Source organism: Calonectris borealis, chromosome 5 (assembly GCF_964195595.1).
Source record: "Calonectris borealis chromosome 5, bCalBor7.hap1.2, whole genome shotgun sequence".
Classification (NCBI taxonomy): domain Eukaryota; kingdom Metazoa; phylum Chordata; class Aves; order Procellariiformes; family Procellariidae; genus Calonectris; species Calonectris borealis.
In genome coordinates, this window is record NC_134316.1 from 3,907,623 (window position 1) to 3,922,378 (window position 14,756).

A 14,756-nucleotide genomic window follows, 5' to 3' on the forward strand; every position below is an offset into this window, starting at 1 on the left:
CACAGTGTTCCCCAGTGTTCCCCAGTACAGCCCAGTGCTCCCTAGTACAGTGCAGTGCTCCCCAGTACAGCGCAGTACAGCCCAGTGCTCCCCAGTACAGTGCAGTACAGCCCAGTGCTCCCCAGTGCTGCCCAGTGCTCCCCAGTACAGTGCAGTGCTCCCCAGTACAGCTCAGTGCTCCCCAGTGCTGCCCAGCGCTCCCCAGTACAGCACAGTGTTCCCCAGTGTTCCCCAGTACAGCCCAGTGCTCCCTAGTACAGTGCAGTGCTCCCCAGTACAGCGCAGTACAGCCCAGTGCTCCCCAGTACAGTGCAGTACAGCCCAGTGCTCCCCAGTGCTGCCCAGTGCTCCCCAGTACAGTGCAGTGCACGCCCCACAGCTCCCCAGTGCTCCCCAGTACAGCGCAGTGCACGCCCCACAGCTCCCCAGTGCTCCCCAGTACGCCCCAGTGCTCCCCAGTACGCGCCCCACAGCTCCCCACTGCGGCCTACACACCGACGCCAGCCTGCCTCAGGCCCCGCCCCTGCTCTAGGCCCCGCCCCTGTCGCTGTCCGCCCGCCGTCGTGTCAATAAAGCTGGATGAAGGGCCGCTTCCGTTCCCGGCAGTCTCCTCCGCCCTCTGATTGGTAGGGGAGGCTGCCGCTCGGCGTGCGCTGGCCAATGGGCGGGCAGAGAACGGGGCAGGGGGTGATCCTTCCCGTCCGGCCCGTCGGCTCGGCCTGAGCGGGGCGAGCGGCTGGGCCCGGCCGTCAGCGGAGGCGCCGCCGGCGGCACCGGCACCATGTTCCGCCGCAAGCTCTCGGCTCTCGACTACCACAACCCGGCCGGCTTCAACTGCAGGGGTAAGGGGCTGCAGCGGGGCTCCGCGGGGCCGCTGCGCGGAGACTTCCCGCCCCCGCCTTCCCGCCGCTCTCCTCACGCACCGACGGCCTTGCCTCCCACCCACCCCCCCAGGGCCCTTCTCCGAAGCCGGGGTGGCCCTTCCCGTGGCCATCCCCTCGCCTCAGCGCTTCGGAAACCTCCCGCCCTCACCCCCGCGGTGTCCCCGTGTCTCCCGGGCGGGGGGGCGAGGAAGGACGGTTGAGGTCGGAGGGGTCTGCTGGGCTTTGCGGGTTAGCGCAGCTCTCTGGGCTCAAACGTTTTAGCTGCAGCACAAAATTTAGGGAAAATCCCGAGTTTCCACCGGGAAAACCGGGACCCCCAGGCATGGCAGTGGTTGTGCGCGGTTCCCTCGGTTTTGATGGCTCTTTGAGCGTTGTCCAGGAACAGAGCGAAAGCAAAGACGCGATCCAGGGGTGGACAATGTCGCTGCTGTTCTGAGTCTTCTCCCGTGAGGAGCCTCGGTTTATGTAACGCGAGGGACGGAGACACGCGTGCCGCGGAAAACACCCTCAGCTGCTGCTGAGGTAACCGGCCTTTAGCCCTGGAGCCTGGTCTGTCCTGTCCACGAAGCAAGGCAGAGACAGTGCGGTGAATAAGTAGTCTGGTAACATGACTAGATCTATTTTGTAATACACGAATATATATCGATACTTTGATGCTTGATTTTTGCAACACTTAACTTTTTTCTTGCTTGAAAGGGTGCTGTAACAAATGTATTTAGCTGGTGTGGTCGATTGTAAGCTTCAGGTCATCTTTTTAATAGGTTGTTTTTCCTTCAGTGCTTCTGGTAAACTCGCTTGTCTTTCAAGAGACGTCTGCTGGCATCTTCTTTTGTTGTGGGTCTTAAGTTCCTTATGGTTAACACTCTTTTTTGTTTTCCTTTAAGGTTCATTTTGTCAGCGTAGAAGTTTTAAAAGATCTTAATGAAAGCTTACCTTTGCATGCGTGGTGACCATGTCTCTGTTTCTTACAACATATTCCATAGAAGTAGGGCACTTATATTCCTTAGAAGACACTTTTGAGAGGCAGAAGTATCATTCTTGTCCCTGGTGGGCAAAAATGTTGTGCTTATCCCACTCTGAGATGCAGGAGGATATTAAATTCATTAACTTGGGATATTAAAGCTAATCCAAGGCCAAAATATCACAGCTGGTTTTTGAGGGGCCGGTGATATCCCAGAGCTGTGATCTGCTGTATCCAGAAATGAATTCTGTCACTGAAGTGCAGGTGCAAGCTAATTGCTTTGTCCGGTACGAATATCTTTGTTTGGACCACAGTCTTTTTATTGTGGAATTCCAGCTCCCAAATAATGAGATGTTGGGTCAACAACCAAGAAAAGTTGAGTCAACAGCGAAGGAAGAAAATGTCTTTGCACAGTCACGAGTTGCATGTGTTGCTCTCTGGAAGAGACGGGGGTGTTACTGCTGCATGTAGCATGTTTGTCCAGATAACAGGGCTAGGAACTGAATTTCTCTGTCATTGTTTCACCTTTCCTTCTTCACTTAATAAGTTATAACTATATTCCCAATAAAAACAATCTGTTGGTTGGTGCCTTTTAGTGTAGTCAGTCAACCATAGCCAATTCGAGTGACTTGAAAAATGAAAACCACTCAGTGTTGAGTTTTGGTCAGAGGTTATCCTGGAATACATGATTTTACTGTTGGAGGTGTCTTTCTTTATGGTAAAATATGAAAGCGTTCAGGGGCACCAATATTTGTTTGTATGAATTGGGTCAAAACTTAAGGGCTTGTTTTTGCCCTTAAGATACTGGTTAATTCTTGCTTTGTTTACTTCTCCTGACAGATGAAACAGAATTCAGAAATTTTATTGTCTGGCTCGAAGACCAGAAAATCAGACATTATAAAATTGAAGACCGAGGGAATTTAAGAAACATACACAGTGATGACTGGCCCAAATCATTTGAAAAGGTATTTTGTTGTTTCAAACACAGTTTTAAATTATAAGGATGTCTTATGTAAATGATGATTAATAGCTGCTGTAGTTGTGGAATGTAAATTACTCTGAATATTTGTCCTGTCTCTGAACTTTTACGTTTCTAGGAATTTAAATGTATTGTTGAAGCCAAACTGTAGGAGTTATTAAGATGGTAGAACTTCTGTTTGCAATTTTCACTCAGCTGTGTTTTTGCAATAGGTGGTATCCATCCTAATCTGTTTCTTGCCCGATTTAATTTAGCTCTTGAAGTAGAAGGAAAGTTGACTACAAATGAACAGCTTTTTCTGCATTAATGATTCTTATGTACCAAAAGGAAAATGGATTAAGCTAACGCACTCGTAGGCTTCGCAAGCGTGTGGAAGAAAGCTACTGCAGCTCATCTCTGTACCTCCTGGTATTTCAGATGATTTTCCACTGCTAGCGCAAAGCATGGCAAGCAGCCATCGCTTTGTGAGTGATCTCCTGCGTGCTCGTGAGCATTTTGAGTCGCCGTAGGGCTGTTGAGCTTTCCCTCTTGGTTCCTATTTCCTTTCTCTCAAAACGGCCCTGCGAGGAGCTGAAAATGCTGTTCCGTAACACTCGGTGCCCATTCATCTCACTTTTTTTTTCCCCCTGGCACTGCTGGCCTTGCTCACTACCCAGGAGGATTGGAGTTGCAGTGCTCATGCTTTGCAGGGGGGAGCCTAAAGCGTTCTAATGTCACATACATAAATGTACGAGCTATTAGAACTACTGGCAGCTGGTGGTGGTGTGATATCAGTGCTATCTTTCTTGGCTTGGTCAGACAGTCCTTCTCTGCCTGCCTGCCAGGGGATCCCGGCCTGCTCTCCAGCCCTGGTGCCCTTTCCCTCCAGCGCTGCTGCTGCCGGAGTAGAGGCTGTGTGGCGCTCCTCTCCCTCCAGCAAAGGGGCACAGGGGAATGTGACTATGTCCTGGGCTTTGGGAGTCTTGGGAGCAGGCTGGGCTGGGTCCTGTGTTCTGGCTTCAGAAGAGCCGAGACAGTGTCCCAGCTGCGTTTTGTCCTCTCTTGTTGTACACAATCCCTAAGAAATGGAAAATTACTTCTGCTGTCCCTCCGAATTCTCTGATACCAGTATTGTGAAAGCCTTAGGTAACATCATTCCTCCTTTCTGCTTTACACAGGAAGTTTTTGATGTAATTTATTCTCTATCCTTGCCTCCACTTACTGTGTAAATGAGCAAAGAGCAAAGAAAAGGGTATTTTGGTTTCTCTGGTTGCAGTCTGACAATGAATAACATTCATTAAAAAGCAGGTGCCATTACTAGAGTTAGTGGTGGATTGGAGCACTCTAAAATGTCTCAGATGGATCAGATGTCACAGCAGGATGTTTCACAGTGATGCTTCTTGTTAATAACTGTCTTCTAACAACTGTAAGGTCTGTGGGAAAGTGACTGTTTACAAAACAGTTCTGTGCTCCTAGCTAATTCGTACAGGTCAGTAACATCTATTCGTTTTCTCCTCTTTCTACTCTGCAGTATATGAAAGACGTAAACTGTCCTTTCAAAATCCAAGAACGACAAGAAACAGTGGACTGGCTTCTTGGCTTAGCGGTTAGGCTCGAGTATGGAGATAATGGTATGGGTGAATATATTTAATATTTCAAATGGTAGGGAAATGTGGGTTTCTATTTAAGTTTATGAAGTATTTGTCAAATTAAGACAATGTCAAAAGTATATATTGTTTTCTTAAAAAAACCAAACCCATAATTTCATCTGCTTGGTTTTGCACCATATTCAGATGTGAACTGTTTCTCTTCAGCTCCCATGGGACAGCGCAGTAGCATACTTGCATTTATTACTTTATTTCTGGGTATAGCAAAAACCCATTGTGTATATTTATGCCCTTCTCCCTGTGGGATTGCCTTTATGAGAACTTACTCTAAAGTGTATTAAATGCATTTTCTTTAGTACTACATTTATTCGAATAAGTTATTCTTAGACCCTTGTTTCACAGGGAGTAGGCCCTGAACCCTTGGGAACTAGGGCAAGGTTATGAAAAAGTTAGGTTAAATCTCAACAGTTGGCAGGAGTTTCATTTCCTTATAGTGAGAGTGCAGATACAAATGTAATTACTGGTGGCAAACATAATAATAGCCAAATTACTGTTTCCCATTACCTTGAATTCCTGCAGGACTGAGCTCTGCCCAAAACAGGGATGGGATATAAATACCTGCAATCTGTAGAGCTGGTTCTCAGTCCCTTATGATGGAGAAAATGAGCTGCCTGTGACTCAGGGGGTACATGACGATGGAGGATCCAGGAGGTCCCATCCTCAAAAGGCTTGAAAAACCCCTGTGTGGGTTGTAGATGAATGCTGCAGTCTATAAAACAAAGCCTTCACTGGAAATGTTTTACTCGCTGATCAGAACCAACTTCAATCTGTAGTTCTTGAGCCCTACATACGCTGCTGATTGAGGCAGAGGGCCAATACTAGCTGAACTGATGGATTTTAAAAGTGGTAGAACTGCAAGGTGCAGCTTGTTCAGCCTTCTGGGATGAAGACTGTAGGAAGGACCTTAATCAAGAGCATAATGCCTTACATAAGCATGGAGCATGCTCCGATGCTGCTCTTGGATAGCACGTAAGCTCTCTGCAGATGGGAGCTGTTAGGGTAGCTCACTAGAATGGCAGCCTTTGGGGACCTCAGTAGGGAGCTCCAGAACATCAGTGTATAAGCCCAGAAGGCTCTTGGGCAATTACCACACCTCAAAAATACAGCTATAGCAAACTACAGCTTGGCGCTAAACTTTTAGCTAGTTATTTTTGTCCTTGGCTTTAACGGTGTTCATGTTTGCTTCTTAATTTAACAGCTGATAAGTATAAGGATTCTACTCCTGATGGTGCGAAAAATACTGACAATACAGCAAAAAATGCAGAACCGCTGATTAACTTGGATGGTAAGCGTGCAGCAACCTACTGTATGGATGTATCGTATATGAATGTGTGTTGTTCTTCAGATTTTAAGTTGTTATAGTACTGTGATACATACAACTTTTTAAAGCCCCATTTAACGCTTTAGGAATGCAAGGTTTATATATTCTTTTACTGCTGGCTCAAACTACCTCTTTGTGAACACTGTTTTGAGAGTTACTTTGAGAGGTGTTTGCACTTGTCTATATTCTACTAAAGGAAGGAGGAACTGCTCCATGGGAATCCCACATACCAGGATGTGCACTGATGGGGAGAATCTTTCCCAGCGGAACGAGGTGCTCAGAGAATTGATCAGATATGAATAAGTTGGGAGGGCTCTTACCAGGCAATGAGGAAGCAGCTGAAGGGTATTGACGTTAACAGCTCTGCAGAGAGCTCTGTAAAGCATGAGTACTTACTGTGGGTTAGGGTGAAAAAGCAAGATACCTTTTGACTGTAGACTCTAACATATCTTTGAAAAAAAAAAAGCTAAGGAAACATGATGGCAGACTGTTTACTTCAATACTGTCATGTATTACACGTTGGATCGGTCTTCCCCGGCTGTACCTCTCATAATCATTTTAATTTTTTTAAATGGTAGGTACATTCACAATAAATGGAAGTGGTGGAAAATAGCTACTAACATTAGCCCTAAATCCCCCAAGTCTTCTCCCATTGCTCCTTCTTCAAAAAGACAGCTAGGAATTCGTCCTGCCCTCACCCAGCAGGCACAGTTCTGCTGTGCAGTGATAGAAAGATTTATAAAAGAGAATACCTTCGTGTAATTGGCTTCATTTTTAAAGACTTAACACAGATTTCCTGTGCGGTAGGACATATGCAGTGTGTTTGGCATTGAAAACAACGCTGTTTGTGCTTGGATGGTGTTCTGCAACCTGGTTACGAAGCCTGGCGCACACTTTGATTGCTTTGTAGCCAGACTCGGTGGTCGCTCACTGCTGTGTATCCATGGCCTTGCTCGTCCTTGAGAGCAATCCGATACCGTGGAGTCAGGAAGCCATTTCTGTCTTTTGGAGCCAGTTAAACTAGCATTTATTTTTAACGATGATGATTATTTTTACAGTTAATAATCCTGATTTCAAGGCTGGAGTGATGGCTTTAGCTAATCTGCTTCAAATTCAGCGACATGATGATTACTTGGTAATGCTTAAGGTGAGTTTCACAGTTTTCAGACCTCCTTTCTTCCTCCTTTTCCCCAGTGGCTTGTATGTGTGTAATAGCTTGTAGCGCAGAGTTACTGATAACTAAGACTTTTTAGGCACAAATAGAAAGTAAAACTCATCCTGTATGTGCCTTTTCAAGCAGATAAGAACACAAATATGAATCACGGAAATTAATGCAGGGATAATTATCTTGGTAAACAGTTCATTTGTAGCTGAGTTCCTGGATTTCCAACACTGAGAACTGTTGTTCAGAATTTGAAGTGCTCTAGATCAGCTGAAGTACTGCTTTATGTGTTTTTCATGAACCTCAGAAATATTGAGGAACACACTCAAAAGAGAAGATTGTATTCCAGTGCTAGAAATTAAGAGAAACTTGAAAACATAGAGGCTAAGTGACGCAAAGGGTGTTTTCAAATGAACAGCCTAGGGAGGAGCCACAGTTAAAAGCTACCTCCTCCTCTTTTGGTCCTATGAACTGTTTACTTCTTGTCATTGCTGAAGTCAGTTTAATTTAGTCTTGACAACTAATCATGGCTTTTAAATGCAGTAAATAGGCTAATGAATTTTCTAAAGCATCTTTTTTATGACTTTGATAAAATTTGTGACTTAGTGGTTATCTGTAAATTTTGTGTTGAACCTGTACTGTATTTACTGTATTTACTGAGACTGTAGCAATCCTGAGTTCCCACTTGATCGTGTCATAATATGGAAATAAGCTTAGTGTTGTTTGGCACCAAAATAAACTCATTTCACTGAAAAAACCAATGATGTCCATCCATTACAGAAGCTGTGATACTTGCTAAATTTATTTTGGAGAAACTAAATGCCATGGGTATTGAAGTTTATATACTGTGTGTAAGTCTGTAACAGGTATACTTAAACAGTATTATCATGTTATCGTGATATCCTAAGGAATTAATGGTCTGCAGTTATCCCATCAATCACTTTCTCATTCTCTCCAGTATGGTATCTTCCTTTGCCTTCCCAAAATAGCCTTTGAACTCTTAACCAATCTTTAAAGAGCAGTGGCGATCTCATATATCAAAACCCTACCAAAAAAAAACCCCAAACCCCACAAAAAAACAGTGAAAAGGGATATCGGGTAGAGAGAGAAGAGACCCTGTGAATGGCAATGCTGAGAATCTGCAGCATGAGCTCAGCCCTTACTAGACAGAGTTCCTTCAGGTCTTTTTACAGGATTGTCTCAAGGCTAGCAAACTTTGTCTGGGTTGTTCTGATTTGGTACTAACAACTCAAAGAGAAAGCAGAATGTGTTTTCTGCATGAATGCATTTACATTTCTGTCACTATTTCCACACTTCTAGTCTCACTTTTCTTGGACAGAAGTGGTTGGACAAAACCACCAGCCTGAATTTTCTTGCTTTTAATTACAGTGAGAATAGATTCCTGCAATGGCAATTGATGTTACATGAACAACAGTAATGCTAGTTTTCAGGGTTTGATGGTATTAGAATGTGTCAGTGAAACCCTTAATTCACAGTAAGCAGGTTTGCAGTGCGCAAGCGGAGAATTTATGATCCCTATTCAGGCTTGGACACTCTGGAATGGATGCTTAGGGAAGGCCAAAGGGTACAAGCACGCCACAGACATCTGGCCAGACCTTGGCCAGAGTGAGCAGAGAGATATTTGGAGTCCTGTTTTATTAATTTGAATTTGGCAAGTTGATCAGAAAGCATCTATGTAACACAGTTGGATATCCTTTTTCTAATGCAAAAGGCACTCAAAATTCTCTTATATGGGGTCTGGTTTCACTGCTGGAATTTAAAGTTAAAATCCTCATCAAATCACTCTTTTGTCCCGACTACTTTGTTCAGTTAGAAAGATTTCTAGAAGTATTCAGTGGCAACTTTTTAGTATCGCCTCTCAACTTTAATCATGACCAAAAAATGAGAGAAATCTTGGGGGAGAAACATGAAGCAGTAAGACTGCTTCTGTCACATTTGGCTATGCATCAGGGGAAGTCTGAGGAATGTGTTTGACAGACCCAGTTCTTTCTGGTGGAAGTCTGCCTGCATGGTATTCTTTCAGTTATTTTTAGAGGCGTTTACAGCTGTAGGTATCAGTAACTGATAGCTCCAATACGATTTCGTGCTATGTACTGGAGCCAGTAAAAACAGATGAGCAGCAGGATTGTTAAAATCAAGGCTGTTCTTGTTCCTGTGTCTAAAAATAATTCCTTTCTGCTCTCAGTCTCTTTAAAACCTGGGTGGGTAGCCTTGCTCCAGGCTTCTCTGCATGTGGAAGTGGTTCAGCACCTACTAAAAGATGCCGATAGCAGGATTTCCTTCCTGAAGAAGCTGTATTGCTGCAGCATTAAAGGTGTGCGGTCTCAGAAAAATAAAAATGGTGCTGCCACTTTGGGATCGCGATCAGCTCATTCTGGAAATCTCAAGCTTTCTTGACTGTTCCTAGTACTTTGCAGTTTCTGCCCCAGTAGCAGCTGAAATTAGTAGTGTAATGTCCTTGTCTCTTCTGTTTAAGCTGCCTTCCCACAGCCAAGAGACTACAGCTGTGTAAGACACTACTTGCAAAGCATAGTGCTGTTTGAAAAGGTTTAAGGTCTGAAAGAGTTTTCCAAAATGTCTTTCACAAAACTGTTGGTTTGAGGTTATGCTAGGTTATAATGTTGGCTCTTTTTCCCTTGGAATTGCTGAGAAATGCATCAAGACGTAAATTAATTACTCTTGCCTTTAAATGTTTTTCCTAGGCAATTCGCATTTTGGTTCAAGAGCGCTTGACGCAGGATGCCATAGCGAAGGCCAGTCAGTCCAAGGAGGTTTGTATATACATTGCATGAGTCTAGTGTTAATTATTCGAATAAAGGCATAAATGTCTGCCATCTCAGTCAAAACCACTTCTGTTTAAATACTTCACTTAGGAGGGTGGTGGAAACTTCCTTTATCTTCGCCATCCTGATTCTAAAAGACCCAGAGGATTATGGAGAGTGTAGAAAGCTCTCTTTGTTTTGGCTGAATACAAATATATGTACCTGTATGATATATCATGTAAATAGCTGTTCTATCTGCGTATTTGCTGGAGGATTATCCTTGCTGTTCAGTGCAGCAGGCCCACAGTATGAGAAGAAATGTATGACCTGGCTTTTCCTTGGAATTGGCAGCGTTGGCTGCATAAACAGGTTGAAACATTCCTTGTATGGAGTGTTTTGCTTCGTATGTACACCTCGTATGTGTTTAAGGAATGGGATGCTGGACATCCAACTCCTTCCCCTTCCCCAGAGAAAGAAATGGTGAAGGAAACTTCTGCACTTAAACCTCAGATTTTGCAGAATGATTTTCTAACCGCAAGCTGTCTGTTTGTAAGATGTTCCAGGGAATGACTGTGGGTTTTCAGATTGTCATCTCTTAAACATCCCAGTTCTCCAGCTCTTCTCTCTGGCATTTGGCGCAGCAGGTCTTGGGCGCAGCCAGGGAAGGCAGCCTCTCTTGCTCTGCAGGTGTACGTTTAGAAGTGTCCCTGCTAAAGGGACTGGATCTGGTCAAAGAGCGCAAGTCCCTTCATCTCTTCTGGCAGCTGCTTGGAACAGTCCATGCTTTATTTATTATCATAACACTGCTTATGGTGTTTACTAAGTGGCAATCGCAGGTGCTCTGAGTTGCAGTGCAGTAATTGCCAGAAGCGTTGGAACGGTAGATCAAAACTTTGGTCCTGTATATCCATAAAAACTGTTAAAAGAGCAGGAAAATATGAAAGCAGCTGAGACTGCTGTATTCATTTTAGGTTCTATAACTAATGTTAATAAAAAGCTGGGTTTAGTTGTTGTTTACATAGCTGCGCAGCTGACATGCAGGGATCAAAATGGGATTTTTCTGTGTGTTTGGCAGAACTAGCTTCTTTGAAGAGAAGTGAATTTTTTTCATGACGAATGGTTCGTATTCCATAGGTCTTCAAAGTGTCGTCAGGTCTTAGGTTGAAATGTCACTGTGTCACTGAATGTGATATATGTCACTGGGAGTGTATTCTTATTGGGAATGCTAAATTTCAAGTGAGGTGGAGGAAAGGCAGGGAGTTGGAGGCAGGAAAACACCTTTATCTGTGCCAGCAGCGATCATCAACATCGTAATGTACCAGATGAATGAAGAAAATATCTTAAAAGCCAAGGGGATAGCTGGGTTGCAGGATGGAAGAAGAAAAATAAATCTCTGCTTCTGATTTTGGCTGGCTTGTTAATGGCCAAAATGCTAGCCAGTGACACTTTGTATATTAAGCCTTGTCCCTGGACACAGGTTATAAATGTCTAACTGCTGCATGGTGGACGACTTAATATACAAAATGTCATGAGTTGCATTCTTGGCAATATCAAGATAGAATGGAGAAAAAATAAAATAGATACAGAAATGTTCTCTGACTGAAGGACTATGCTGAGGACACTTAACACTGCTGTGCCTGTGGTTTAAATGTACCAAATAAAATGCGGGGGGGGGATTTTGTTGCATTGTCAAGGTACGGTTTTCAAGATAAGACATGACATTTTTTTTTTAGATTATATTTTGAATGGCTGGCAATTCAATGTACTCAATGTCTGGACAGGATTCAGATTTATACTGACAGACTCGTAGGCTGTCCTTCTGGGCTTTCTTTGCCTGATGAGTGCATCCTAGGTAGGATCAAGTACAACAAATGCCCTTCTGGATGCTCCCCAAAGCTGTACCTGGGGCATACTCGAAAGCACAACAAAGTGGGTACATTCTTCCCCCTTTTCTGAAATCTGGAAACTTCTTTTTTCCTCCCACTCCCACGGAATCTACTTCTACTGTTGACACTTCCAGTTACAAGGGAGATGGCTGCGGTGGTCAGGCCTGTTGCAAGTGTTTTGTACAGCATTTTTAAATTAAATTTTTGGAGAATGAGGGTGTGAAGTGAAGTAGTCTGTGTAGTTACAGATTTAAAGGTGCTCTTCGTTTCTTTCCCTGTTTGAAGCTGCTGTGCAAATGAGCATATGCTTGTTGTAGTTGTAGCAGCAGTGGGTGCCTGTCCAGCCCAGCGCCTGCTACGAGACCGCTGCTACGGGCTATGGGGCTTGGGAAAGGCCAGTCTGCTGCTCTGTCAAAGGCAGCTTCCACCAGCCAAAAAGGAGCTAACGTACGGGGTGGTGGGAGGAAGGCAGGGTAAGCAGCGCTGTGCTACCAGGGTGTCTCAAAAGACCACCTCTGAAGGTGCCACTGCGGTCATTCAGCATTGGAGGTGCCTGGAATGGCCCTGGGGAGTTCACCCACAAAGAAGTGACTGAATCGATGTTTTGCTGCTCGTGTGGCCCTGAGAACGTATTGGAGTGGCAATGAGGTCTTTGCAGCCTTAAGTGTAAACCTGATTTCTTAAAAAGTATATGTATGAAGTCTGATATCGCTAGAATCTGTTTGAAGTGGCATTCTTAACAACAAGCTGTTTAAATTTTAACAATGCAGATGTACTTTTAAGATTGCAGTTGAACATCCATTTTACTGTAAAGGCCATGGAAAAGAACCACTTTTTGCAAATGGGGTATTAGAGTTAGTTTCAGTCAGCATTTTGTATTTAGTTTGTGTTTTGATCAACTCAGAATTTTTTTTTACAGGTATATTAAAGCCTCTAAAAGAAATCCTTACTGTTTAGAAGGTTTACAACTCCATCATTGTAGAAACTAATGGTATTGAACTCAAATGTTTTTGTCGTGCAAGGCAAATGTTGAAAAATGTTATAGAAGTGGTAAAAGCAAATTCTAAGATTTGCATTGTTTAAATCTAGTTTTGTGTGTATGTTGAAACATGGTGAGTGATTGTTTAGCATGACTGCTCCTCCACAGCTGAAGAGGGTAAAGGAAAGAGAGCAATGCTTATAAATGACCACTAATAAAATTTTTCCTTGTACTGTCTTAATAGAGCAAGTGTCTAGAAAATTGAATGTTTAGCTTTATTTCTAAGCTTAACACTTGAGAAAATGCTTCTGAGGACGTTGATGGAAGTTGCAAGTTCAGTGCTTGAGAAACTCACTTGATTACAGAGAATTTTTACAACTCTCAAATCAGCCAGTGCTTTGAAAACTGGCAGCTCTTTAAAGGCAATAGTTTCTAAGAAAGCCTAGTTTGTGCATGCTTTTTGTTTGTCTGGGTAGCGATGTTGCTGGATTGGGTATTCTCTTGCAGTACTGTTGTTAGCCTTTTAAGGATTGAACGTGGGCAGTGTGTATCCAATGGGGTTTGCTTGACAAGTAGGGGGATTATTAAACATGAAGATTTTTCTTTATTAATGCTCTGGGTTTGATGTTTCAGGGCACAAGGGCACTCATTTAATCAGCATGATGACTTTTTGAAGTTGTGACACATGTCTATAAGCAAAACTCCTGTCCTCTCCTCCAGAGTTACCTGCTGTAGTACTTGATTTTATTTTCCAAACATGCAAAATGACACTTCTAATTACCTTTGAACATGCTTTTTCTTTTTAAAGGGTCTGCCTGTTGCTTTAGAAAAGCACATTCTTGGTTTTGACACAGGAGGTAAGCAGTCCTCTTAATGTTACTTTTAAATAGTGACGTTTGACAAAGTATATTACTGTCAAATATGTAGATAATGTGTACAGTAGAAAAGCCTGTAGTGGAAAGAATCGCTCCCTCCCAGCTTGTTATTTACGAGCACTCCTGAGCATTTTGTTTTGGAACAGAAAAGCATAAATCTTAGCTGTGGAATATGTTGTTTCAGAGTAGTGTTTAAATAACAGCTTTTAACGGCAGCCACGTTTGCAAGCAGAAGGAATGCATCTCGTTACTGTTGTCTTGTAAATCTTGCTTCTACCAGCAGAGGACCTCTGTGCTTCCTCCGTGTGTTTTATAGAATGACAGAATTGTTTAGGTTGGAAAACTCCTTTAAGATCATCAAGTCCAACTGTTAACCTAGAACTAATTTACCTAAAATCTAATCGGAGGCAGCGCAAGCTGGCATGACCTGATAGATTGTTTTGTAAAACAATAGCCAGATGACCTGGGACTCCACTAGTCTGGCTTCACTTTTGCCCCATGCACACCTAAATTACTACTCAAGGCTTCATACTGACAGGACTTGGGCGTGGATTACTGCGAGGGCTGCAGGAAGCTGAGCGAGGTTTTGCAGAGCACCCTGTCCCTTTCTTGCAGAAGGGAAAGTTGTTCCCTATTTCAAGTATGAAAACCACAAGCATGAATGAAGTGCAGAGCACTGACTTAGATTAGCTTACGACCTTCATGTGAGATGAAAATGCTTGATTCGACTTCTCTTTCTGCATCTCACCCAGATGCTGTTCTCAATGAAGCTGCCCAAATTCTCCGACTGCTGCATATAGAGGAGCTCCGAGAGCTGCAAACGAAAATTAACGAAGCGATTGTAGCAGTTCAGGCGATTATTGCTGATCCCAAGACGGACCACAGACTGGGGAAAGTCGGGAGATGAACAGATAAAAGCTTTTAGTCTCTTGTGTACTTAGTACAATTAGGAACTCTGTACAACTCTACAACCCTGGCATGCTGTTTGAAATGGTATTATTTTACTGTTTTGAAAGAAAACAGGAAATTGAATTCTGACTTCTAATGAATTATCATTTTTCTTTAAATAAATGAAGTTGGGGAAAAGAGACAAATTGTTCTGATTAGCTCTGAGTTGGCAAATATGACTTTTTCATTGTGTTTGGCTTTGTGTTGAGAAGGGAGTGTTACATAAAGGCTCTGCAGATTCCTCTTCTGCTGAGGTCCTGGCTTGCTTGCTGCTTCTCCACAGTCTACCCTACAACTGAAATATTTGAAAACTAAATCCAAAGGAAAACTGA

The 14,756-nt window shown here is 43.4% G+C and overlaps 1 protein-coding gene across 2 annotated transcripts; it reads left to right on the forward strand.

Annotated features, from left to right (window-relative positions):
• The first annotated feature begins 564 nt into the window (after window positions 1–564).
• Window positions 565–14,570, forward strand: RTRAF (RNA transcription, translation and transport factor). 2 transcript variants are annotated; one of them, XM_075150738.1, is made up of 8 exons: window positions 566–842; window positions 2,686–2,810; window positions 4,335–4,434; window positions 5,669–5,755; window positions 6,850–6,938; window positions 9,677–9,745; window positions 13,410–13,458; window positions 14,229–14,570. In XM_075150738.1, the coding sequence occupies exons 1-8, from the start codon at window positions 782–784 to the stop codon at window positions 14,381–14,383; spliced, it is 735 nt and encodes a 244-aa protein (XP_075006839.1). In that variant the 5' UTR covers window positions 566–781; the 3' UTR covers window positions 14,384–14,570. The 2 variants fall into 2 exon arrangements, with proteins under 2 accessions (XP_075006840.1, XP_075006839.1); XM_075150739.1 differs by lacking the exon at window positions 9,677–9,745 and having other exon boundaries at window positions 565–842.
• Window positions 14,571–14,756: the final 186 nt, after the last annotated feature.

Bases quoted from the DNA above. Each gene is read 5' to 3' on its own strand.
- RTRAF (XM_075150738.1), top strand. From the start codon at position 782: ATGTTCCGCCGCAAGCTCTCGGCTCTCGACTACCACAACCCGGCCGGC. The intron at 843-2,685 runs GTAAGGGGCTGC...TTCTCCTGACAG, and splicing joins GGCCGGCTTCAACTGCAGGG to ATGAAACAGAATTCAGAAAT. The intron at 9,746-13,409 runs GTTTGTATATAC...TTCTTTTTAAAG, and splicing joins AGGCCAGTCAGTCCAAGGAG to GGTCTGCCTGTTGCTTTAGA.